At 41.8% G+C, this 27191-nt stretch overlaps 1 protein-coding gene across 1 annotated transcript; it reads left to right on the top strand.

Moving 5' to 3' along the window:
- Positions 1 to 242: 242 nt before the first annotated feature.
- On the top strand, positions 243 to 26598 carry gatad2ab (GATA zinc finger domain containing 2Ab). The gene is made up of 11 exons (XM_078790049.1): positions 243 to 429; positions 15650 to 15958; positions 20950 to 21073; positions 21158 to 21289; positions 21817 to 21888; positions 22558 to 22674; positions 22741 to 22941; positions 23342 to 23591; positions 23678 to 24075; positions 24151 to 24304; positions 24917 to 26598. The coding sequence occupies exons 2-11, from the start codon at positions 15663 to 15665 to the stop codon at positions 25051 to 25053; spliced, it is 1881 nt and encodes a 626-aa protein (XP_078646175.1). The 5' UTR covers positions 243 to 429; positions 15650 to 15662; the 3' UTR covers positions 25054 to 26598.
- Positions 26599 to 27191: the final 593 nt, after the last annotated feature.

The raw sequence follows: 27191 nt of genomic DNA, 5'->3' as shown, positions 1-27191 counted from the left end.
GCACAGCAACACTGACTGGAAAAGTGTTTCAAAAGTTATTCATCAATGAAGCACTACCATGCAGCTAGGTTATTTTATTGGGATCTACTAACTATGACTTCTTTACCCCAAAATATGCATTTTTAAATCTTCCTATATTCGTGTCAATACGGTAAATGTTTATTTTGCTTGCACTGAGGACCTCGGCGCTATTGGAATGTTGTTTTGCAGCCAACGGTTAGAAATCTAACATTTCCGATGTGAACGTGAACGCAGCATGACGTCGCTTGTGTGGTGGCACATATTAGCAAGCAGAGTGGCAGTGGCGGACAGAAGAGAAGGGCTTCCCCTGGATTTTTCTTTTTTTCTTAGTAACAGAAGCCAGCAATAATACCAACATAAAACACCAGGGAGTCACAGGGGAACTCGGCCGAGCACCCGCTAGTCTCCGTAAGTCCAACCATTCTTTCACCTTAACAACTTACACTACCTTTTTATTTACAATTAAACCGCGGCGACACGGGCAACTTTCTCTGGCGATGCTAGCCAGTTAGCCTAGCTTGATCATGCAAGGTAACAGTTTGCGTGTACACACGCACTCACACACACAAACACTCACACCTAAAATATTAATACCAACTTGATTCACGGTGCTCCACTTGTAACTTATCATGTACATTTGATCCTCATATCGACAGCGGTGACATAAAAGTAGATTAAATGCAATATTTCGTGTGAGTAATTAACGCCAGACTGCGTGAATAAAACGAGTCTGTCTGGGCAGGCAAGTGTCCAGAGAGTTAGCATGAGATCATTAGCACGCTAACTTAGCTCGTTAGCTAGCCTCTTTTTAGATGAGGTCATTGTCTTGTCCTATATCGCTATTTGGGCATCCATTGATTTGTTTTCAGTCGAAACTAATGTGCTTACTTAAAATAATAAATAAAACGGTGCTTGTTGTTAATGACTAGTGTGGCCTTACTTAGCTACAGTCAACCGGACAGATGGGCAGGTTGTTGTTAGTAAAGCCACCAAGTGAACGTTAGCATGATGGCTTCTTGTTGATGTTGTTAAGAAAAGTTGGCACCATCAAAAGTTGATTTAAACATCACTACTTTTTTCACAGGATTGCGGGGGGATATTACCAATACAAACAGTCTTTTCCAGCAAGTGGGGGTGGTGTTATTTTTGCCTCCGTAAAGCCATCGATCCTAAAACTTTGTCAGATTAGCTCAACCGTGAAAAGCCTTTTATGGAGGCGTAATGGTGGACGCTTTTTTCGTGGCTCCACCGTGTTGTCTTTATATTGTCCTCGAAACATCACTTTGTTCTTTAAGTGTCAATCGATTGTAGTAAGTGGAAAAAGGTCACATGCATGCATTTGTCTTGTTGATAACTCACTTTAATGTAGCAGATGTTTGAATTCAGCACCACATTTTACTTGTATTGCACACTCCTCACCTTTACTTGAGAGTAAGGGAGCACCCTCCACAGTAGGCTACTGATGGGGGCACATGTCGCTTTGCATTTTATGATGGCCTATGGATTCGCTCAAGGAAGGAAGCGAAGGGGGGGGGGGGGCGGTCGGGTTCTTATTCTTTGAAAAGCCTGAGATGGATGTAAGCAGACATGCATGACTCAAGATTTTTTTACTGCATCATCGGGCTTCAAACTGCTTTTGGCAAGAGAGTTTCTTGTTTGAGTTAAAGTTAAGTCTAAGTCCAATTTGTGTCCTGTATAGCCAATTGTGTGAAATGTAGGGATATGTGTAAAAATTGGGAGAATTTTAGAGTTTAAAAGGAAATATGAGCACTAGATGTCAGAAAAATCTATCCACTTTTCCACATTTTACAATGAAAAACAGTCTTTGTCACATCTTAATATATAAATATATATATATATATATATATATATGGGTGCAACAATATGTGCATTTGTATCAAACAGTTCGATACAGGGGTCACAGTTTGCTACGCATGTGTATCTAGCAATGTGTAACAGCAAAAAACTGTGTCCGGGTGATCGTGTAATTCCTCCTCCATTGCTACAGCAGCTGCTCCTCACTGTGGCTGGCGTGCTCAAACTGGCTCCCTACAGCTATTGTGACCGGGAGAACCAGAGTGTAGAGCGGGAGAAACTGCCGCTGTACATTCTGGTTAATATCGGATACGCTACACCGCCGTGCGTCCATCGAGGTGGGGAAACCACAGTGTACAACTGGAGGAGTACGTCCCTCGTTGCAGGAGGAGTCACTGCCATGGCTGGCCAATGGACACGATGTACTTACACTTGCACCACGTGCACTCCTCCCTTAGCTTGCCTGTGCGTCCCGGCTGCGTGCGTCGTTTTCAAATATTCCGCATCTCAATTTTCTTTGCACGCTGTCTGCGGGGTTAATGTTTCAGAAACTGAAATATTGACCTTAACCCAAATATTGACTGCATGTAAGGATAGTGAATGTCTTCCTCAATCCATGCCCCACCTCTTTAGAAGTCTTGGTTAAATTGGTAATTATTTTTATTTCCCCATTGATTTGATTGATTTCCCATGCTTTGCCATTATATAACATCACACAGTAGATTCGGGCTCAATACTGATGTCAACTTTGAGCAGTTGTTTCTTTGCCATCATAATGGGTGGGACATCAGCATATTGTGATTTTTTTTTTCCATAATGGAATGTGCTCAAAAAAGAGTTGCTGCATCTTTGAGTGCTTTGTCTTCTTTTAAAGGTTAACAGGAAGTGTTGCTGAAACTGAAGGCCCAGCAAAAACAATTGGTTTATGAATACTGGTATTTTTAGCTTTCTCTTACATGATAATGTAGTGATGTTTCATTGTTGATGTACAGTGTTTATCTGGTTTTCCTGTGATTTTGCATCACAAAACCGATGACAGTGACCGCCCCAGACATTGGTTTTGTTCACAAACCTCAGGCAGGGTTTTTTTTTGGAGCAAAGAGTGGAATCCTGGTTGAGTGACCAGTTTCTTATTTACCCTAGTGGGCTTCATTGTGATTCTTCATATGTATGTGGAGTTAATGCGGGCGGCAGTCTGGTTTTGTCAGTGTTTCCTCTGGCATTGTCTTGAGTCTGAATTCACAACTGTGATTATGTGATGCTCTTAGTCGTTTCACTTATACAGTGGATGGTATATGCTGCTGGCCCACTTCCGATTTTTTTGGGATTTAGGTGTAATTTTGAAATTTGAGAAGTAATAGCAATTGAAATCTGTTTAAAAAAAGAAAAACTTTTCAGACCAAGTAGCTATTTTCAGCCATTGAGCTGTTTTTGTTTTTTAATTTGTGCCAAAAGACGGTAAGAATACTAGTAGTAATAATATTTGAAAGTTTGAAGAACTATGGCTTAATTTTATGTGAATAAGTCCTGAAATGTTAGCACTGGTAAGTAGTATTTGACAGCTATAACAAAAAGATGGCATGCAGGCTGCTCTTTCTTTAAATATACTAAACTGCTTTGGTGACACAATACATGCATTAATTACATGAATTAAATAAGTGTAAAAATCTGTACATGTATTGACGCAACACATCATTGGCAATACATTGTCGGAAACACATGTAGCTTGGCTAACTATTCTAATGGGATGTCAGCCTCTGCACACACAAAATCCTCAAACTGTAATGACCATACTTGTGATTAAGGAAGACGTCATCACCAATGCAACTCCAATTAATTTATGACATTATGAGACCCTTATTTTGTTTAAACAGTTGGTAGGTAATGAAGAACAGAAGTGTGTTGTGTGTGTGTGTTCAGAATGTCTGTTGATTGTTAAACTGGGCACAAAACCAGCGTTTGCGATGAGATTCTGCCACGATTGAGCGGTCCACCACGATTGAGCCATCCACCGAGGAAATGCTTCCCCACATAAACGTTTTCTCTACTCATGATCAAAGCATTTCATTCACCTTGTGTCAATTTCTGCAAGATTCTTTGTCTAACAGTAGATTCTGTTCTTATTGATCGATTACATGATTCAGTGCGCGATTCCATTCATACGGAAATCAAATGGCCCTACTTAGCATAGCTTGATCTGTGTTTTTAGCATAAAAAAACAAAAAAACTTCATTTTAAACAGCTGTGTCCCTGCTTCCCTTTCTGTGAGCTGCCACTTAATCAATATGAATGAATTTAACAATTTAGGCTTGTGTTTAGACATGGTCCGGTATGAGATTCTGATGGAAAAACCCGGGAAGAAATACCACAGTTTGATGGTATTACAGCCCTAAAATGTGTTATTTTGGAATATCTTTATTGAAAAGAAAAAGAGTCAATCAAAGCAGTAATTTTTAAAGCATATAATACTACAACACTATGAAAGTGGAACATATGTATTTAAAATAGCTAAAATGCAGTTGTCAGTACACTCACTGTGGCTTAAACTAAAATCCCAAACTAAATGCAACCAAGTGACCCAAGAAGGTCACAGCATCAATTTGTTTTTAAACTCGTTCTTTGTTATTTCATTTCACTTTTCCACAGACCTCTGTTACCGGTTCATGTAATTGTTGTTAGCAACTGAGTTGTAACTGGTTGTTGCTCTGTGGAGAGTAAAACCCTCTATACCACTTATCCTCTACTCTTGTCTCCTTGACAATCACATCTCCGCATTTGGTGTCCCTCGATGTGAGTAATATGTCGGCAGACAACAATGTGGCCGCACTGGCGGTGCTCAGTGCTAACAAGACAACTAACCATGCTTGTGCTATCTCACGGCTGTGGTTTCAACGCATCGAAGCCAAGTTTTGACTGCAAGGAATTAACAAGGGATGTAAATGGCTGCGCTGGACCTCCGCTTTAACTCAGATTGTAGAAACGGTATGATGCCAAATTTTTGTGGTTTTGAAACTGTTTTTTCATACCGTGATACACTTTGAAATCAGTAACCAGTAATCAGTATCAAGTTCATAATCATAAAGGTCTAATTATTGCCAGGATATTTATTTAATCAAGCTGCAAAGATGGGCGTTAATTGAAAGGCTGTTATTTCTGAAATTCATACATGAAAAAATGGAAAGAAAACCTTAGCTCTCTTTGACCATGCAGCCATTTGTTGACAAGTATCTTGCACAACTGACACAACAACAACGACAGAAACAATGTTGTAATAACATTAAGGAGCAAACTGCCCAGCCAGGATTCCGCTGCTCAGCTTCTTGTAAACTGGCAGCTGACTAGCAACATTTTAAAGCACTTACATAGGTAGATAGTTATTGACCCCTCACCCCAAATGCTTCTATTACCATCTTGTGGAGTTCATACAAACACAAAGCTACACGTACATCAGGAGGTTGCCTACAGCCACAGCCGTTAATTGTAATGATTTTGACCTGGTGCTAATTAGAGACCTGGCAGTTATTTGCTTTTGCGAACCACACACCTGGAGACTGTTGTATAGTATAGTAGTTAATTGGAGCATTTACAGTAAATGCAGCATAAAATAAAGTGTAACTCTACTTAACATTGTTGACTTAGCTATATTACTACTGAGCAGCTAGGACAGAGATGAATTTCATAATTTATAAAAAGTAGTAATTTCCCCGCTTACATTACTGGCACGCTACTGTGTTTGCATCATGGGGGGCCATAAGAGCAAGTAAGGATGGTCATTGAGCTGAGGTGTAGCAAGATGTGCAAAGGAATTGGAGTAGAAGCATGTAATATGTGATCCATCTTAACTGGCATTGTACCATAAGCACACCGGCAGGAAAGTAAAGTTCACTAATGTGGCCTCAGAGATGGTGAATGTTTGCCAAGCAACAAACTGTTGACACCACTTTGGCAAGACACTATCCCTCAAGGTGAAATCATCATACGCCACACTGCCATCGCCAGTGAACATTCATCTTAACTTTCTGTCACATTATTTGCTACATCCATGGTGCTATTTTTTGCTGGTGTTACAGTGTTTTGACCATTTTTCTACCTTAATTCACTTTATAGCAGTTAATAGGTTCTAGACCTAAACGGGACAAATGAATATGATTCGATATGATTCCTTGTTAATAAATACAATATTTTTAGAGTTGGAGCATAGAAAACCCATTTATAACTTTCTATAAAGCTTCTTTTTTTTACATTAGAGCCCTGTAAACATGAAATTACACCCCTATAGTCACCTTTTCACTCCTCTTGGTTTGTTTTTATTTTTTACACTGGATTGCACCACTATTCTGCTACAGAAGGCGAGTGAGCTAGCCAGAAATTAAGAAGCCACCAACTTACCACTTCCACACAGAATGGCAGAGAACCTTTGTTCAGTCTGCATTCATGGCTGGCAACATCAAGTGCCAGGCAGAGTAATAAGAATGGATGTCCCAATGTCCCATCTATGGAATATTACTGCCGCAGAGTGGCCAGAATACTAAGCCTTTTGGTATGTTTTGACTAAAAATAGACCATAGTCTACCATGAAACAGCAATCATTGATCAATTCAATTCTGAAAAAATGTGAATATAGCGAGGGAGCGATATTTGAACCATAATACTGTACTGTACTATACTTCCCTTGCTTCATTTGCTGTGAGTATCAAACTGCACATACTTCCACTGTAAGAAACCAGCTGTTGCCTTGGATAAATACATTTATTTCTTTGCTCACAAGTGAAACCCGCATGACCAGTATTGCCTGAAATGACTTCTCATCCCAGAGCTTAATGGGAACACATTTGTTACCGTTTCATTCTCATTAGTTTTGCAATGAAGACCATTTTAATTGCACAAATACACTCAAAACGTCATCAACCATAACGCATCATTCTCTGGCTTCTCCCCATCGCAAAGAAGCGTCATAAAAAGGAGTAGGTGTATTTTTAGCTGTGTTCTGGTGCAGTTATCAGTGCTTATGACATTGTATGGTCCAGTAAGAGAATATATGTGTAATAGTTTCACTGACAGGGCAGTGGATCATAATCAATATGAGACAATACATTTATCTTTAATGACATTTTTTATATGCAGAATAGTTTCAAATATGTGAGCTTAGCAGTTGACCTCATTATTGGAACCTGCTAGGTTTTTTGTGGTATATTTTAACTCACTACTAAAGAGATATTGTGGTTTTTTTTTCAACTAACTGATTACTAAAGAACGGAAAAAGGTAGAAACAAACTTTTTTTCCGATGAGTCTAATCTTTCTTTCGGTATTTACTATGTTTATACAGCCCTAGGACACAATATTCCGTGGGCCTTGGGAAAAATAAGTCAAAATCATCATAAAAAATGGCCGGTATCAAGGGGGACCGCAGGGATTGAATGAGTTAATATACAGCAAGATAAATAATTGGATGATGATCCTTGGGATACATTGTGGTCATCCACACACATGCATTTCTATCCTAATCCAGCCTACTGACATAGTTTTTTAGACCATCACCACAAAACATAGCCTTTGGTCCGCATGCAAACGGTTATAGGATACTAAAAACTGACTTTGTGGTAAGCTCTTGCCAGGACAAACAATTTCTAAAATCCTCGTGAACACAGCCTTTCCATGTTTTCTTTTATTGTATTTTTGATTGTGAAATTCATGTTGTCTGTTTTCACTTTTTTTCTCATTGTTGTTGATGTGCCTTTTCCAGGTATGACTTCCTTCAGGTTTCTAATTGGCTAAAATGGCCATGTGATTGTGGTGTCTCGCAACCTCTGTTGCCATGGCATGCTCTTGACAACCTGCAAATGCATTGCTATTGTGAATGGAAATAAACATTTTGGGTAAAAAATAATTTTTAATAGCTAAAAAGTTAAGAATGATCAACAAACCAGGCCAACCTGGTCGTCCAGTGTTTTGTGTCCGGAAGCTGTGTCAGTGTTCCTACAAATCTTGTCTGGTATATGCTCGAGTTTGATATATGTTTTTTTTTTTTTTACTTACTCACTTACTCTTGTCACTTCCTGCTTGTATCCATTTCTCAGAAATGTAATCTGATAGCAGTCTGCGTGTGTCCCGGCCCGCCGCTCTGTTTCTGGGTTTGGGCTTCTGGTTTTATAGGGTTATAAGGAAACCATTTGGAACCAATTTGATTTTTAGAAACTTACTCCATCCAGCAATTCCTTTTCATTATGGCAAGTAAATGTTTTGGGTCATTTTGTGGTCAATAAAGGAGGATCTGTGGAGTAGTGGGAATCAATTACTCCATGCCGTGCTGAAGGTTGTCATGCTGTGCTTGTGTGTCCTTTAAAAGCTGTTGCTTGAGAGAATGGATGTTCATGGATGATCATTTACAAGACATACATTTCCTTGTTTTGTTGTTGCTCTCATACACACACACACACACACACACACAATCTCTTCAGTGTGCCTTTGGCTCTTTCCGGCTCACACTCGCGCACACACTGACACGCACACACGCAACCAGTCCGGCAGATGCAGGGTTAAAGGCTTCCATTTTGTTAGGTAACACCCTAATGGTCTGATCTGTCAGTGGCGTTAAAATGGCAGGGGCTTAACCCTTGGCGTCCGGGACGGAACTAGTAGGGAGGGACACACGCAAGCAGGCACATGCATACTTACCTTCTCTGTTGTTGTGTGTATGTGTGGGAAGGAAAGACAGAGGTTTTGAGTGTGTGAGAAGACAAGGAAGCATCTTTTCACTTTTGGTACTGTCAGATTATGTCTCGGCTATCCACATGTGCCCGACAACCTCCTAATCCCCCGCCCGCCCCCCAAACTTGGCGCCACCTCAGCTGGGTCTGTGCACCCAACTCCGCAAGCCTGGTTAGCACAATTAAGATAACTATTGAAATTACTTCATATTTAGGATTCTGTTGAATTGATTGTTGAGTCCCGTAAATGATGCAATTATTGCCTACACGCTTATTTAGCCAAACTGCAAAGAGGACGGACAGGGCTTTTATTGGAAGCAGCTGGGGACAGGTGCTGTAATTTCTGAAATGTGAAAACTAATCTGTATAACATATACTGAAATACATAACAACTTCATTTTTAACTTTAGTAATGATTAGAGTGCATGAAAAAAGTGGAAAGGTTACGAAATGTGGAAACTCATCCGTATAACATATACTGAAATACATAACAACTTCATTTTTAACTTTTTTCATGCACTCCTAATCATTATTAAAGTGGAAAGGAAACCATAGCTCCCTTTGACATTTGTCCCTGTGATGGGACGAATGACGAGCTGCGATTGCAGCACTCCTATTCAAAAGCGCCACCTTATTTTCCTTTTCTGTTTCAGCAGAAAACTTTTAAACAAGTTGAGTTGTGTGGCGCGGCGGACTTTGATAAATAAGATGAATGAAATTCATTGCAGAGAAAGTATTTACTCTGCAGACCACTCTCACTGTAAACACTAAACCACCTCCTCCCGAAACTGAACGGGTTGAAATCGTGATAAATACCAGTGAAGGTTGGCGGAACCTCTGTGTGTGTGGATGGAAGATAGCGGGGTTAGCTACGTTTAGTATGCTAGTGTTATGGCTTGTGTGACTTGGGCTAGATAAGTATATTTTCACCACATTAATGTAGGGAGCGTTTCACAATGCTGGATGACAACGTGCAGGTTCTCAGTGAAGACGGGAAGCACATTTATTCTTGTACCCAACTCTCAGTACAGACATTCTTAACACATAGCACATACTACCAGCCTTCAAAAGAAAAGCACAATTTTCTGTAACTGTAAAAAAAGAGTGTCATAAAAATATATCTCCATATGCAGTTGAAATTGCATGGGGGACTACATCTTCCTTCATTACAAGCACATACATTACAGTTTGTTGAAGATTTAGTAGTGATGTGTGCAGAGGCTGACTTCCCATTAGAAAACTCAGCCAATTTGTTATCAATAAATAATGTGCATTACAATTTGAGAGTGTATTTCATTACATGGGTTAAGGTTTGTAGCTTTTTATGCAAGACTGCTGAATTTAAATTTTATATCGTCATATCGTGGTACATCTATGCTAATGTCATATCCCAACCGTACCAGTAGAGGTGCTGTTGATTTTGTCTCAACTATTTTGCGGTTTGCAAAAACATGTCCTCATTCAGAGGAAACACCTGTTTTGAATGCAGATACTTGTTATAAAACAATACTTACAGAACACATATCTTATGTCTAACGGATCATGATTGTCAAAGTGGCGATACACTGTGACATCTGATGACACACAGTGGAACGATGGCTATTACTGTAACATTGATCCTGTGAGAGAACCATTTAAAAGAGGGAGAGAGCAGAGCAAGGGCTACATTTTTAAAGTGATTTCTACCATCAAGAAATTTCAAAATAATTTCAAATTATTGACTGTTTTTTCTCTAATTGAACCATAAAGACATGACTAGAAAGGTTTGCACACTGAAAATGGCCGTTAATGTGTCGGCTGACTGGGCCCAGTCGTCTCCCAGTGGAGAAATCATTATGGAGCTGGAGATAAGAGGCTGGTATGCTACCTGAGGGGGGGCAGGGGCGATGAGCCGTTGCCATTGATCTTCTTTCCTTCTAGCCCTGGACACAAAAGGCGAGAGAGACTCTGTAGTGTCAAACCAGGTCAGGAGATTTCCATTTGCTTTCACATACAAAACACCAGGCTTAGAGATTTATTCCATGCAACCTGTTTTATAGACAAGAAGATTGATGCTCACCTATGCAGCCCTCTCAAAAGAATTGCAAGTATATTTTGCTTATTGATTTACAGAAGCGTACATCGAGACAGAATAGAGTAGATGTTCTTGCGCTGTCTTCCTCTGATATGGTTGTCTTCTCTATTAATGATCTGGCCTACCCTTAGGCCTTATTACTCTGAGGGGGAACAAGAGGAACATCCACTCCTCCCACATGAACAAAGCAGGCTGCAAGAAACAGCACAGCCCGCTATGTGCTTGTTGGGATCAATCAGATTCAATTCATTTTTGATGGGACTACCATTGAATTATATGTGTGTGTGATTGCTTGGATTGATGCTGGTTTCTTACCTTTTTAAGTCCATTCTTAGCCAGATTTATTAAATGTGTACATTTGTACTCAGTAGCATTTAGGTCACAGGGATGTAAATGGTCTTTCACAATACTGGACTGAAAAAGGAAAACTTGTGTTGCCTTTGTTGGATTTATGTGCATCATAGGTTGTGGAAGTGGAATATTTAAAGGTAAACATTAGCCAGTGAAATGAAAGTTAACTGTGCCCTATTAGGCAAAATTTAGTTTTTAATGACGCTCTGACTGTAACACCCAATGTGTCCCAAGAGAGCACCCAATGTCGGTCATCTCCTTAACTGGTTTGCTCCACTTTTGAGTATGCATCCATGGGCTGGCTGATTTCCTTAATTATTGGTTACAGGAGATCGGGCCTATCCTGACATTGTCTGACATATCCTGACTTTATCTATTGCCGCAAAGGTCTGAAAGTCAACCACCGCCCCCTTTGCGCTTCCAGACTGACACCAAGTGCTATAGCTAAAGCTAGCTAGGGCAAAGAGCTGTTAATGCCTACGAGTTATAAAAAGAGCAAAGGTGACAAGGTGTATATAAGGCATGAGGGCATGTGATCATATTGTGCCGGTGCAAACCATTTTTGCGCATAATTAATGCATGAATGGGATGCAAACAGAGCGCATGCCACCCTTCTCTGCGGTGCCATAAATAAATAAATGGCATGCATTGCCAACAACAGGTTTGTATTGTTCAATGTTTTCTTTGAAAGGGACCTAAATTTGCTCATTTTCCCACCCTTTGTATTGAGTTTTGGTTTTCCTATAGAGCAGCTACATACAATAACCCGCGCAGAAAACTTTTTAGATTTTGCAGAATCTGCACCTATTCCAGCCGTATTTCCTTTGATTTGTGCTTCCTGCCAAAACGGCAGCCCACAGCCCACTTCCAGGCTGTGATCGGTCACACGCCTAAAGTGCTTCATAACTATGAACCGTATAAGGAAGTCCGCCCCTCTGTGACGTCATAAAGGAATGTTTTTACCACGCCTTTTGAAACCCAGCGTTTTGAGCCATCTCAATCTTCTTTGAGGGCTCGATTCAAAATGCGCACAATTTAAGTGTGTTTCTAAAAAGTGGATGTGAACTTTCCCATACGCTGGAGGTTGCGAGTGACCTCAAGTCATACTCTGGGCCTCCAGAGCTTGTACAAAAACCAAGAGACAAGATACAAAACACCTCTTGGGAGTGAGTGCTGCAACCCACATTCATTTTTTTTTCTCTTTCGTGTGTGTGCGTGCGCATGGCACACACAGAACCATTTTGACACAGAACCATTTTGTTTACATGACTTGTTGCTTAGCAGCAAGTGATACACCCAGCACATTAACTGAACTGATGGATCAGGATGCCATCCCCTCTCTCTTGTGGGACTAGCAGTTTGTATTGACCTGCAGCTGTTCAGTGCCACACAGTTCTTAGACACAGCTTCATCCCCAAGGGTTACTATCATGTTGTACTTGACACCATTGAAACCCTACAAGGGTGTGCTTGAATTTGATGTTGAAAGTCAGTCACTGTATTTTCTGAATGTTGTTTTAGCAGTTTGTGTTCAAGGGATGACAAGCTAAATTTGCCATTATGTACCAGTAAAAGCCGAAAGAAAGAAACGAAAAAAGTACAGGATAATTTGAAAGTAAGTATTATGTAATGTTCTCTGATTGGTTTATTGCTGCCAGCATGCATAGATACTGTACCTATTGCGTATTGTCCTCTAATTGGATCATTGCTGCCAGCGTACATATTACGTCCCCGCGTCAGTGGGAAATGGTCCACCAGTCAATCAACATTATTTCATAGCATGTGAATTTGCAGGTTACAACTTGTTTGCAAGTGTTTGCGAATTGTTGGATTGTGTATTTTCTGAGTCTTTCCTTCTGTCTGTTTCCAGGTCATGTGATTGTTGTTAGCAACTGTTGCTAAGTGGTTGTTGCTTGTTGTTCAGCAGAGAATAAACGGTATATACAAGTTATCGTCAGGGTCAGTCTCGTTCGGATCACAGCTCCACCATTGGTGACCCTCGACGTGAGTAATATGTCGACCGACAACGATGGCAACAGCGCGGCAGTGTCGGTGGAATGACGACGCCTGTGCTAGGTTTATAGCGTGTGCAAATCACTTGATGTGCCATTCCAATCTTGCCTTGCATGCTTCCACTTCCATATTATGAATTATCATTCACTGTAGTGATGCCATAGCTCACAGTCTCATGGTCATAGTCTTCTGACTACCTTGTTAGCATGAGACTGCATTTCTGTTAAACGAGAAATATTATACCATTTTAATGACGCAAGATAATGTGTCTCATGAAACCTGTAATAAAATCATTTTTTAAATTCATGACAAATGAACATATAATTTTCTGCAATCCATTTTTGTTTTTTAGGCTTTGAAAATAATTCTAGCTGTGTCACTGTGTTCATTCCACACAAGTAGGCTAAAAGACTCTCCTCTCGACCTAGAAACAATACTTAAACCATTCCACCTTCATTATAACTCTGCAATGTAATATCGTTAAATTTACCTTATTATGCATAGATATTTAGGCACTGACAACATATAATACAGAGCAGGGCTCCAGCCTGCAACGAAATGGTCACGTTTTTGTGAGTGATTTTTTTTATCTACTCAAGCATTTGTGACCAGATAAGTGTGTGTTCCATACTGAGTTGACCAGGGAAGTCCCTTATTACAGTAAGAATGACAAATTGGGTTGGTTGACCCCGGAAACAAGGTGTCCCTTTTTCCCAGATGTTTTGCAACCATACCAAGTTAATTTGCAGATTTTGTGTTTTTATTATTGAATATTTATTGTTGCTGACCAACTTGTGCTCCACACTTAAAAAAGAAATTCTAGAGCCCTGCAGGGGTAGACTTAATGCCTACATTGTGAAACATACATGCTGCTTATGGTTGCCAACTCCCTGCAAAAAAATGACTAGGGGATATTTTTTTTCTGGTTTACACACTCTCTTCGCTCCTCTTTGCTTCTGTAGTGGTTAAGAACAGTACATCTCCCAATTAGCAAGACAAGTTTGGATGATTTTTTATGGAAGCAGTTAGCTGTGTCTCAGTGAATCTTGGGATAAGGTCATTCAAAGCTGTGATAATTTCACATTTGCGATGGAAAGAGCCATCGTCAGCCTTGTGATGACAGAATGATGGTTTGTCTTTAGTCTGAGCACTTGGTTTCAGTCCAAAAAATGTCTTCAAGTGCTTTAGTGGGTCGATTTAAAGTGTTTTTTTGTTATTTTAAGACATTAAAGGGGACCTATTATGCTTTTTTCACTTTTACGCCCTGTAAATGTAGTTAGAACGTTGTATTCTCTTATTAAACGATGCAAAAGTTTCAGATAAGGAAGTTTGCGCATTTGGAAGTGAGCCCTGAAAGAAGTTTGGGATGCCTCAAAGTGCTCTGTTTCAAAAGGTGTGTTAAAACTGCCCCTTCGTGATGTCACAGACGTGCGGACTATGGTTTGGATGTGTGACCAATCACAGTTGAGTGGGCATGCCCGGAGGCGGGCCATGGGTGGAATAAATTAAAACACACTGTTTTCTCAGGAAGCACAAATAAATAAAAAAAAAATACAGCTGGAATAGGAGCAGATTGTGACAAAATCTAAAAGGTTTTCTGTACGGGTTATTGTGTGTAGCTGCTCTATAGGAGACCACAACTCTATACAAAGGGTCTAAAAAATTATCATAATAGGTCCCCTTTAAGAAAGGTAGTACATAGTGTGCTTGCTGTTCCACTGGCAAAGTCATAATGGCTAGATATCATAGTGATGGTAAAACTTAGTAAACTCGCAATGCCTTCAAAGCATTGAATTGCATTTTATTTCCATGTTGCAAACAAGAACAATACAGATTAGCACTGTTTAGAAGAGTAATAAATGAGATAGTGATGCTACAGCACTGTTTTTTTTTTTTTTAATGTTTTTTCCAACCAACAATGCTTTCCACTGGTTAGGCAGATAAATGTTGAAAACCACTGGAATAATTGAGCCACCTGACTTTAACGTACTTGTATCATGTAACTTGCACATGCAACTTTCTCTGTTTTCTGACTCTGTTTTCGGTTATTGAGGTGGAAAACACTATTGAATTCAAGAAATAACTAATGGTCAAACAGGACGATTGCGGTGGCTGATCTCGTCCCCACATCATGTCAAGAATCACATCTTCAATAAATGTAAAAGCAACCTCAAATGTTCATTTATTCCTTTCATTCATTATTTATATGCATTTCAAATTGGTTTATGGATGTAAAGCCACATTCAGTCAGTGAATACAATGCATGTGGTTTATTTCTGACTTTTTTGCAATGATCTTAAAGGCGAGATCATGGATTAAAAAGCATTGATGTTTCGTTGATGCTTTGACATCATTGCCGCATCACAGTCTCAACTTGGCATCCAATCGGTTTGTTCTGATGTCATCCTATAATGCTCACAGCCTCTAGGGGTCATATTTTGCAGTGTGTCTGGGGTATCTGATGTGCTCTGATATCTAGTCTAGCATTTCTGCTTGGCAATGGCATTTTACACATACAGTTACTAAAAGAGTTACACTTTCAAAGTCTAAATAATAAGGTTATTTTTTTCCTATAATGATTTTCACGCTATTATCAGCATGTCTATGTGCCGCGAACAGCAATTAAATGTTTAGACTCAGCATTTCAATATGTTTCCCATCTTTACAGGTTGACAGCAGCCATGTCAGAAGAGGCTGTGCGTCAAACGCGCAGCCAGAAGAGGGCAATGGAGAGGGACGGTGTGGGCCTTACCGGTTCTCTGGGAGACATGGACTCAAAACGGGTCAAGCTGGAGAAAGGGGATGCTGCCGGAAGTCCCCTGGCCCTGGTTGGGCCCAGAGTGGAGGGTATCAAACTGAAGAATGAGCAGTCCACTAAACTGGCAGCCAGCATCCTAAAGACTGGGGAGGTGAAGGCCACTATCAAAGTCGAGGTGCAGACCGGGGACGAGCCTGTTGATATGAGCACATCTAAAAGGTGAGATGGGATGTATCAGCTTTGTCTTTTGAACTTCTCCTCAAGAACCAAACTTATTACCATTTGTGCAGTGCATCTAGAATAGGGGTGGGCAAACTTTTTGACTTGCGGGTTGGGGCCAGACTATATATTTGATACACACACACACACACACACACACACACACTAGTTTAAGATTCTAATTCTTACAGCTCACCTGGAATTACTTTTCTTCTTTTACCCGTAAAAGTGTCATACACTTTGCTATAAGTGCTTGTGTCCCCTCCTTCGAGAAGCACTTCAGCAACAAAATTGTAATTTTTTTATGAATAAAACACCAGGAATGTGCATGAATAGATAAATAAATAAATTTGTGATATGCAATGTGAACTATGAACTATAAAACATTTACTATTATTGACTACAATTGACTACAAATACAATTGTTGACTTGTTTTGTTTGGCACCATGGGTGAGGTAGTTTTCTGAATGGCTGCATGTGAAAAACCATCAAAAGGTTGTCTCAGACTCACTGACTCTGACTACATGCAAGGCATGTTGCCCACTTGTATGTTAAGTTTAAATTAAATATTTTGGAAGCAACTGGCAAGCCAGATTCAAATGCTGGGCAGACCTGACGTGGCCCCCCGGCCACAGTTTCACAGCTCATTTTTCCACATTTTGTTAAAACCCTACTACACAATGGGATGCCAAAGATGATATGTCAGTGTAAAAAGCAGGAAATTGAAGACATGGCTTAGTTGGGCTATGCAGGCACACTTTGATTGTGTTGTGTGTAGTAATTGTGAGGTACTTAAAGTCCTCCACTTGGGGCAGGATCTCATCCCCAACCCGGAGATGGCACTCTCTGAGTGAGAACCTCTGATATGGAGGTGCAGATCTCATCCTCGTTACTTCACACCGATCCAGTGAGAGTTGAAGGTCGCGGCTCAAGGAAGCCAGCACGCAAAACATCATCTGCAAAAAGCAAGGACTCAATATACAGCCACCAAACCCTCAACGTCCTGGTTGACCCTAGTGATGAACAGAATCTATGAAAATGTCACCAGAGAGTTGACATTCCTGTGCCAAGAACTAGCTTCTGCAGCTGAGGATCAGAACGCCAAGGTTCCTGCCTTTGGCCCCCTCACCATGAGTGGTGAGCCCATGGGAGGAGGGGACCCATGTTACCTCTTTGTTCCATGGGTGCAGGCCTGGCCACCAGACACTCACAATCGTGCCCCTCCTCTTGGCCTGGCTCCATAGGGGGGCCCCAGTGACCCGTGTCCGGGTGAGGAAAAGTCCAACGTTATTTCTCATCATTCGGGTCTGATGAGCCACTCTCCGTCTGCACCCTCCCCAAGAACCTGTTTGTCCTGGGTGATCCTACCAGGGCATCAAGGCCTCGAACAACTTGGCTCCTTGGATCATGTGGACGCACAAACTCCTCCCCCATGCTAAGGTGGTAACTCAGGAAGGAGATGGGTCATCTAAAGGCACCACAATTTGCAGTGATTCGGCAAAACACCCTGAAAAATGGCTGTTTGGGCGAGCACATTGAGCTGTGTGTGAAATTTCAAGTCAATTTGACTTATGGGAGTCCGACTTGGGCTTTAATAACAGTGTATTTGTGAAATAATAGCATAAGTTACACAGCTGGGGTGCAGGTTTTGTCAAATTCTCACCCTTTTGTGCAGTGGTAAAAGAGTAGGATTTGAACACCCCAATTACTTTTTTCTTTTCACATTACATGGTCTAATCTGCAGTAACCTAATGATGTGAGTGCATGGTCTGTGGCTCAGTGTTTTGTTCGACTTTCTCCACAACAAACCCCTTTTCTTCTAACTAATCGGCTTTCAAACTGCTGCAAAGTGGAATCTATGAGGACAAAAGGTGCCAAGAACACAAGCATTACCAGTTATCCGCAATTGATGATACTTGTGATGTGGTTGTCCAACTATTGATCAGCCTTCGTCATGTGGGAGGAGTTGGTCTATGAAGTTATTTTTAGTTTCTTTGCATGCAAGCTCATTGCGGTTGCATAGCGCTGTGTCCACTGGAGTTTCAGGTTCCTCTCCAACTTTGCTCATGCGAGCGCTGTGAAGCCAACAGGAAGTCGCAGTGCGGTCATATGCGAGGAGGTGGAGGAGGAAATCTGCCTGCCCCCTCATTTTGAAAAAAAAGTTTGAGGCTCCTGTGTGCCCTGGGCTCCATTTTCTCCCACGGGCAGTACCTGAACTTCATGCTTCTCCTCGCACAAAATGAAGGCTACGTGTCACAAACTGGTTCCAACTGGCCGTTGCCATGGTTTCCACATTGGAAGGAGCAGTTGGAAGAGGGAGGGGCCATGCAGGAGGAATTGTGGGTGTGCCACATGACCATGCAGCCAAATGCCTGATGTCATGTGATGCGCATTGGTGAAGAGATAAAATGCACGTGGCGATGTGATGGCAGTTCGTGGAGACTGAGAGGTGACTCAGCTCAGTTTCCCACTGCTGATTTGTCACCTTTGAACCCTCTCAGCATGTGTAGACTCAATCACTTAACACTCTATTCAATATCAAGACATAAGCTTTGAAAAGCCACATTTGTCTTTGCTCCACATTTAATACTTTACAATTTCAAACTACATCTAATCCCATTTGTTAACTATGTCTTTACTAAGCAACCTCCAGAGGTTAAAGCTCTACACAAAACATACAATCTCACTGCAAATAGGGATTTTGCCTGATTAGGCAGTACTGTGGAGTGTGGAGGTCAGTGTAAAACCGAGGTGTGCAGAAACACCGGACCTTGCATAACCAACCCAATATGGGAGGTCTTCCCAACCAACTTGCAATCTCCGTCACAGTTTGTCAAGGGTGGCCCAAGTGAACTCGCTCAAAACTGAAGAAGCGTCAGATTGCCCTCTAACTCCCCTATGTCGGACATAATTTATTATGAGTGCATATACGGAATGTAAACTGTTGGCCCCTCAGACTTGAGCTGAGCTTGAAAGGAAAGAGAGCAACAATATATGTAGGTTTTTGGGAGTGATTTTGCAACCGGGCAATATTAATTATCAAAGGCTCCATATTATACGACTTTTCAACAATTTTATATACGTTTTAGGCCTCCCTCAATAGTGTATATGGAAATATAGCCACCATGCTAAAATTTAGACTGCTTAAAAGTAGGGGTGTCAGAAAAGAAGAAAACAGACACTCGTGCACTTGGCAATATTTTCATTTGTGTGAGTAATTTATGATTGTCTCAGGCCTGGTGCCCACGAGACATTTTTTTCAGAACAAGAAATCTTGTCAAGTTTTTGAATGACACCCCTACTTTCAGTAACGCTCTAGGGAACACACCGTTTTGTGTGTCTGTAGCTTTAACTTTAAGCTGTTTGTCAGAAGTGCTATTGTGCACATCTAGTTTTTACGTATATACTGTAACTGCACTTGTCCAACAAGGTAATGGGTGCACCAACGCAACATTAAGGTGGGACAGGTGGACACAAATGTTGGCAACATTAGCATAGCTGTTTGAGCTACAGTGCTAACATTAGTCACATTTTGACCACAACATCATACAAGGTAAGCCTATTTGTGGAAGAAAACATAAATAATCGGACAATACTCCAGGCTATGTTTTAAGATGTATAGCAAGGCCTTTAAAATAAAAAACACACAGCTGTCTTCTGTGACGTGAAGTGGTGGCCGTGTATACGGGGTCCATGAGGAAGGATGTTTTTCCTCCATTGTGTCGTGAAAACATGACCCTTCAAAAGCGAGGAGCAAACAAGCGAGGGAGATTGTTCTCAGGTTTGTGCTTATAAGCAGGCTTTCGGGACACACATTACTGTCATAACATTAAATGCCAATTTTTGCAGCAACATGGCCAACCTACCAATAGTCCCTCCTTAGGAGGGAGTATCAGAGCCTTAACAGAGGAACGCCACTTCTGTGTAAGGCGTTCACGATGTTGCGACACAGGCCTTTCACAGCAAAACATCTGCTAAACTATGATCGTTTAATGTCTCTCAATGTCACATACATAGTTGCAGATTCATTGGTGGACAGCTTCCTGCAATGTTGTCCTGCTGGGTGTTGTGCTGTTGCCAAGCGTGTGTGAAGCCAGAAGTGTGCACACAGTGTGAAGAGCGAAGTCAGTTGGGAATATAAAAGATGAACAAGTACTGTTGGGGGAGGGGTGTGCCAAGTAGTGACTGGTTGAGTGACTGGGTGAATGAGAGAGAGTGTACACAATAGGTTGGCTCCTGGCCATGTATTCCCCTCCCCCCATCATGTCACCCTCTTCCGTGTCTTTGGCGGACCTCGGCTCGGCTCAACTTGTGACTTTGGTGTCGGCAGCTGGGAGGAAGGGGAGAGTCGAGGCCCAGGCTCTTCCCTGTCCGACTAGGCCACAGAGGTAGCGGAGGGAGGCCTCCTTAGTGGTTAAAAACCAGGCCTCAGCTTTGGCACATTGTGTCAAAGTAATTCTTAACTGTGTGGGTCCAACTTTGACTTTTGTTCGAGAGAGGCTCCCTGCTGTGCTTGGAAGCAGATGTATTCATCAGCCATGCAGCCCATGTGATGTAAAATGGCCTCCACCCCCGTGGGCTAATCTCCACCTACCCCTGAAGATTCTTCTGTTTAAGTTGTTTTCCTCACATCTTCAGGAAAAGTCCGTTTGCATATTGTCTTAACTGCTCCTCCTGTAATTTGCATGTTTGTTTGACGGAGCGTCTCATCTCAGCTGAAGTCTGTTAGCCCATGTTGTTTGGCGGAGACAAGCCTTTGTTATTCTCCCTCTGCCGCCATTACTCCATTATTGATCTCCCAGTGCTTGCCCTCTTATTGGCTTGGTGCACAGTTCCTCCACATTGGGAGGGTGGTCACTACCATAATTATATACTACCACCTAGTGGACAAAGTCCCAATGTGTGTCCAAGGTGTATTATATCATCACATTCAGTCTTAATAGGGTGTCTAAACACGTTATCAGTATTATTGTTCCTTGTCTCCCCTCAGTGATATCAAGAGGGAGCGTCAGCCGGCTTCACCGGATGACGTGATTGTGTTATCAGACAACGAGCCATCCAGTCCCCTTATGAACGGCCACTGCTTCACCAAGACGGACACGGACAAACTTATGGTGGGGAAAACCGTTGTTAACCTTGCAACCACGACATGGTTAAATACGTTGAATTTTTACTCAAATCTCTTTTTACTTCTGTAGAAGAGTTCCCCAGAGGAGAGGGAGCAAATCATCAAACAGCTCAAAGAAGAACTACGACTCCAGGAAGCCAAGTTGGTACTGCTTAAGAAACTACGACAGAGCCAGATCCAGAAGGAGAGCACAGCTCAGAAGGTAAGAGGAAAAACAAAGGCTTCACACCGAGTCAAGCCATCATGACTCTTGGTAGTATCCCTAGTGGGTGCTTTGTGGATCAGCTGATCCTCACATCTGTTCGAGACATTCTGTAAACCATCAATGTTAAATAAGAGACCACAGAAATGTACAGCTCAGCTTGTATAGAGCCCGTGTATAGAGCCCACAATACTCAATAATAATATTTAGACGTATTTTGGACATTTTAAGCATTACTGAAGCTCCCTGCATGGGCGCACCAATTTTACAGGGCCCATAGCCAACTTCCATCAATAGCAACCACAATACTACTAGTCATGGCAGACTTTGTGAGAGCTGTTTACTAAATTTATGTCCTGTTATGTGTATTGTTAGCATCCTCGTGCAAGCTGGTTTTTCTCTCTGTAGAACGGACATACAAGAGAAAGACGTGTGTTCATGTTTCGCAAAAGGATGGATGGAAAGGATGGACAAAGTTCCAATAAATTGCAGTTTTCCTTTTTAACTTTTAATACCTTTTTCCTAAGGCGTCTGGCTCTGTGGCAACTCCACCTCCTCTGGTGAGAGGTAGCATTACATCAAGCAAAGGACCCCTCCAGGTAAACACCTTTTGATATGTCCAACTGGACAAAATCATAACATATGCACAATTATGACACTATTATTTTATGTCGTCACCTAACAATTAAAGCAAGGTAAATTACCTTTCCATAAAGGAAATCCAAGAACACAGAAAGAAAGTAATCTATCAGTCTGGAAAAGGTCATAAAGCCATGTGGTACTCCAGCGAACCACAGTGAGAGCCATTATCCATGAATGACTGAAGACAAAATGGAGACTTTGCAGTAAAAGTTCAGACCTGAATCCTATTGCGATGCTGTGGTATGACCTTAAAAAGGCACTTTGTGCTGGAAACTAGGGATCGACCGATGTTTTTTTTTTCTTCACACTGACAAAATTTAGTACGATATATAAAACATTTCTCTCATCATTAAAGTTCGTGTTGTGCACGTTAAAGACCTCTGATAAGCAGACACGGCTGCTCCAATTCTTTCTGTGTGTGTGCGTGCATGCTGGGAGAGCGCACAGGTTTTGATTTTTTTCCCCCCCTCTGTTAATAAGACATTTTATTTTAAAACTGCATTTTGTGCTCAGTTGTGTTGTCATTGACTGTCTAATAGTAGTATAGTATACATGTAAGTATAACAAACATGCAAAAAAAAATCAGGAAGTGGGAGAACACTTTTTCACACCACTTGTGTTGGCAGGTGACGGGTCGCAGCTCAGGCACGGTGATTCCTCCTCCCTTGGTGCGGGGTGGGCAACACGTTCAATCCAAACACAACTCTCAGACAGTCATGCCGCCCTTGGTCAGAGGAGCCCAGGTTAGTCCCAAGTGACACTTTGCATCTCTTGTCTCACACTGCCTTATGTCACTGGCTCTGTCACAGATTATTACTGTGACTCCCCAGCAGATCGCCGGATTGCGCCAGCAACCACAGCAGCACAGCGGTTCAGGCCCTCCTCCTCTTTTGTTGGCTCCTCGGGCCTCCGTGCCCAATGTTCAGGTGCAAGGGCAGAGAATCATTCAGCAGGGCCTCATACGGGTGGCTAATGTGGCCAACAGTAGCATCTTGGTCAACATCCCACAGGTGACAATTCAAATCCATTGGAGTCTCTGACAGTGTGTTAGTCCATGTGGCATTGCTGTTTTAGATTGTAGAAATCAGATGCAGCAATGTAACGTTAAAGATTGGGACAGGAGGATGCAAATGTTAGAAACAGTAGCACTACTATTACTGGCATTAGGCACATTTTAACTGCAACATCATGTAAGGTTAGCCTATTTACTGAAGCAAAACAAAAACTAACTCCATGTCGGTAGCTGATTGATAGGTGGCAGAGCTCCAGGCTTTATTTTAAGCTGTGTAGCAATGCCTGCTTTCTTTTTCTTCTTTTACCCTTTTTAGCACATGCTTTGATACATGCGCAAGTGTAAAAAGAAGTAACTCAGGGGGGTTCTACTATGTGTTCTTCGACTATGTTATTCAGGCATCTCCAACTGGCATGAAGGGCTCGTCAGTGTCACCCAACTCCAGCATCAATGACTCACCTGCCAGCCGACAGGCTGCTGCCAAGCTTGCACTCCGTAAGCAGCTGGAAAAGACGCTGCTGGAGATCCCGCCACCAAAACCCCCTGCCCCCGAGTTTAACTTTTTGCCTTCTGCGGCCAATAATGAGTTTATCTACTTGTTGGGGTTGGAGGAAGTGGTGCAAAAACTCCTGGACATGCTCGGCAGAGGTAAGCTCACACTTGGGGCTGATTCCATTAAATTAGTTTTTCATGTGTTGGGGGAATGTAAACATCATTTTTTTCCCATTACACAGGCAACCTGGGGCCAACAGCTGGCATGTCCAGCTTAATTCCCAAAGAACCATACACCTGCACTCAGTGTAAAACTGATTTCACCTCCCGTTGGAGGAAAGAGAAGGCCGGGACCATCCTGTGTAACCAGTGCATGTCGTCCAATCAGAAGAAGGCCCTGAAGGCTGAGCACACCAGTCGGCTGAAGGCAGCCTTCGTGAAGGCACTCCAGCAGGAGCAGGAGATCGAACAACGTATCCTCCACCAGGCCACCACCTCCTCTGCCACACCCGTCTCCAAAACCACCTCATCTTCTCCCTCGCTGTCCAAAAGTGATGTTCTGGTGTCTCAGCAGTACAAGCAGGTCAGGGCTGCCATGCCGCACAGATCTGTGACAGGCCACCACTCGGCCATTAAGCAGGTTAGCACCTCCTTTCCTTGTAATCAATGAAGCTCTTGTGGTGCATCGCACTCATTCACCTTATCCTCGTCATAGCTGCAGAGCGCAGTGACGGCCGCGGCATTGGGCAACAGACCAGGTAAGCATTCAGCAGCACGTCCGCTGCAGCAGGGTGCGAAGGTCAGTGCCAGCAGCAGCAACAGTAACCAGGGCAACGTGGCCTGGAGGAAGCAGAGTAGCAACAATACAGGTATGCTACTCTTATTTCTTTTTAGAGGCACACATATGAAACATACATTTTGCTGTAAGTTTAGAGTTCATTTGTAAGTTTATTTCTTTTGCCACTTCAAACTACATTTTTGTCCCCTTGTTTTGCTGGTCTTCTCATAACTTATTGACCATTGAGATGCTGATGAACAACATGATTATTCCAGTTGTGACTGAGGCCGGCCACAGGAATATTTTATATTTTTATATAGGAAAATATAATGTCTCATGTTTAAAATCTGGTTCCGGCTTTATTATTATATCATTACAAGGTACATTTCATTTTCTATTTTTATTCGTGCATATATAAAGATAAATACAGATCCTCAATTCACAGGGATTATAGTCTGATATGTGAGTCATGTCATTAAACATAAGTAACTTTTGCTCACATAGGACGCTGAGTCAAGTCTACTTCCAGTGGACATTAAAGCTTACCTCTTAAAATGTCTCACCTGCTGGACAACAGCTAATGCCATGTAATGTCTAATCAGCTCCCTTCATCTTCCGGCATGATTGTGACCCCCTCCTCCCATAATCCCCCGACCTCTTCCACAGTGTTAACTAACCACTGGGTGCGTTTGTGTCCTGGCAGGCGTCACTATGGCTTATGTGAACCCCTCCAGCTTGTCCGCCCACAAGACGAGCTCCTCTGTGGAGCGCCAGCGAGAGTACCTGCTGGACATGATCCCCTCCCGCTCCATCTCCCAGGCAGCAAACACATGGAAATAATGCAGCCTCAGTTGCCTCCAATTCGCCCCCTTCCCCTTGTAAAATCTATGATAGCCATTATGCACCCTCCCATCTATAACATTCTAATCCTTTCTATGGACTTCTTTGGACAAAATGATGCAGGACGGGAGAGAAACTACCCCCTGTTTGTTTTTGTCTAGAGATGAACAAGAGTCCTTCCCCAAGTGTGGGATACAAGGATCATGTCCTGTCCAGTTTTCTGGGGGTGGTAAGGGGTTCTCTGCAGCTTAGATGAGTGGGAATAGCCTCAGAGTTCCCAAGTGTCTCCTGTCTATGGATTAGACAGGGAAAAGATATTAAGATTATTATTGTTGTTATTATTATTATTATTATTATTAGACACAGTAGAGTACGCGCCTTACCTACCTTCACCACCTGGTGGAAGAACTGCTTTTTGAGGACCATTGGGAAAACTTCAGCTTTGCAAAAATTACGAAAAAAGACTGTAAAACTGCACTTCCAGAGAAGTGTGGTAGATTCTTGTTTGTATGGCTGAATGTTTAAGATTATGTTTAAGATCTCCAAGTCATATACTGTGTTTTTTCATTTGTTTTTTTTTTCTGCGCTCCTCGTCACTGAATTACTGCTCACGTTACTGTTGAAGGTGGTTTTACATCTGCTGGTTTCCACATTGTGGCCGACTTTTAAATACTTTTGGTGTTTGAAGAGGAAGAATAAAGGTAAACAGGTTTCACTGACTAATGTAGAAAACATGGAGGGGCTACCCTAATTGAATAATGTACAAAAAATACAAACCTTCCAAAGAACTAGTGGAGCCCAAATGGAACTCGTGGAGCCTCCCTGGACAAGACCTATGATGAAGGGGGGTGTATTTGTCAGGAATGTCATATTTGTGACATTTTTTTTTTCTTGTTTCGCTTTTAGTCCTTTTTAGGTTGTGGTGCATTATCTTTCTTTAGACAAAAACTGTCTCTGCGTTTATTTATAGGGTCACCTTAGGAAAGCATGGTGAATCTTCACTGCAAAAAAGGATCTGTCTGTCAAGAAGCAGTTTTCAGAATGGCTGCCAATCAGTCTTTTTAACAGTTGATATTGCGTATTGACCAGCCACTGAGCATCATACAAAAAGGAGTTCCCACTCTGCCGAGTTCAAGTCTCTTCCTTGGAAACGCCTCTTCAGTCTGGTGGCAACGAATGAAGGAAACAGTGGCCCAGGTTGTTTGTGCATTCCACTAGCTTGACCTCTCATACTGTATCATCACTTCCTGCTTTCATTTTGGACTTGAGCCTTGCATCTTTTAGTGACATCCTAGCTTATGTCTCAACATTCCCACAAATGAACAGCAGCAGTCGGCTGTATCTTGTGAATGCCAGCGACATGATCCCAAATGAACCCTGCTGTTGCCACCGTTTGAAGTCAACACCATTCCGTTTTTAAAGGGGTGGTGGCAGCTCAAATCCATACGACAAGGAAAATTATGTATGAGATGTGTTTTTTTTTTTTGGATTTTTTCCCCCCTCCCCTGCTCTATGAAATAACAATAAAAACTAATTTTAACCCCTCCTTGGCTGCTTTGTTGTCATTTAATTGCAATGAATGAATTAACAATGAAGATGTGTGATGAAATTATGAAAGTGTCTGAGAACCGAGTCCACAATGTTACTTTGTATTTAATTTGGAGATTTGTACTTATTTGGACCCTGACAACGGTTCTCAATTTTGGAACCCCTGTACTGCTTATATATTGCGGTTTATTGTGCAGAGCTCTATACATGACAAAAGGTAAATCTTGGAATGTTAGAGATGCTACTTTAAGCAGAGCAGCTACAGCCTCCAAGCTGGACATAGTAGTGTCTTTAATTGAACATTGCTGTCCCACTACATAAGTCTAATTATAATTGCACATTACTTACAGACACTGTTTCCAAGGAGCACAACAATGTGTCCACTACGCTGTATTATTCAAGTTGTGGTTTAGGGTTGTGTCACAAGCTCAAATAAATGATTTATTGCGCTCACTTTGTGTCTCCACCCCAACTAACCATAAAGGCAGCACATTCAGCTCCTGCCAAGTTTAGGCTGTGTGACAGTCAATGCTGGGGTATAAAGATGATTAAGCATTACTTTACAATGGCTGTGTAATTTTCTTTTTACC

Source organism: Doryrhamphus excisus, linkage group LG4 (assembly GCF_037039965.1).
Source record: "Doryrhamphus excisus strain RoL-2023G ecotype Guam linkage group LG4, RoL_Dexc_Guam_v1.1, whole genome shotgun sequence".
Lineage (NCBI taxonomy): Eukaryota > Metazoa > Chordata > Actinopteri > Syngnathiformes > Syngnathidae > Doryrhamphus > Doryrhamphus excisus.
This window is presented reverse-complemented; position numbering and strand designations above follow the sequence as displayed.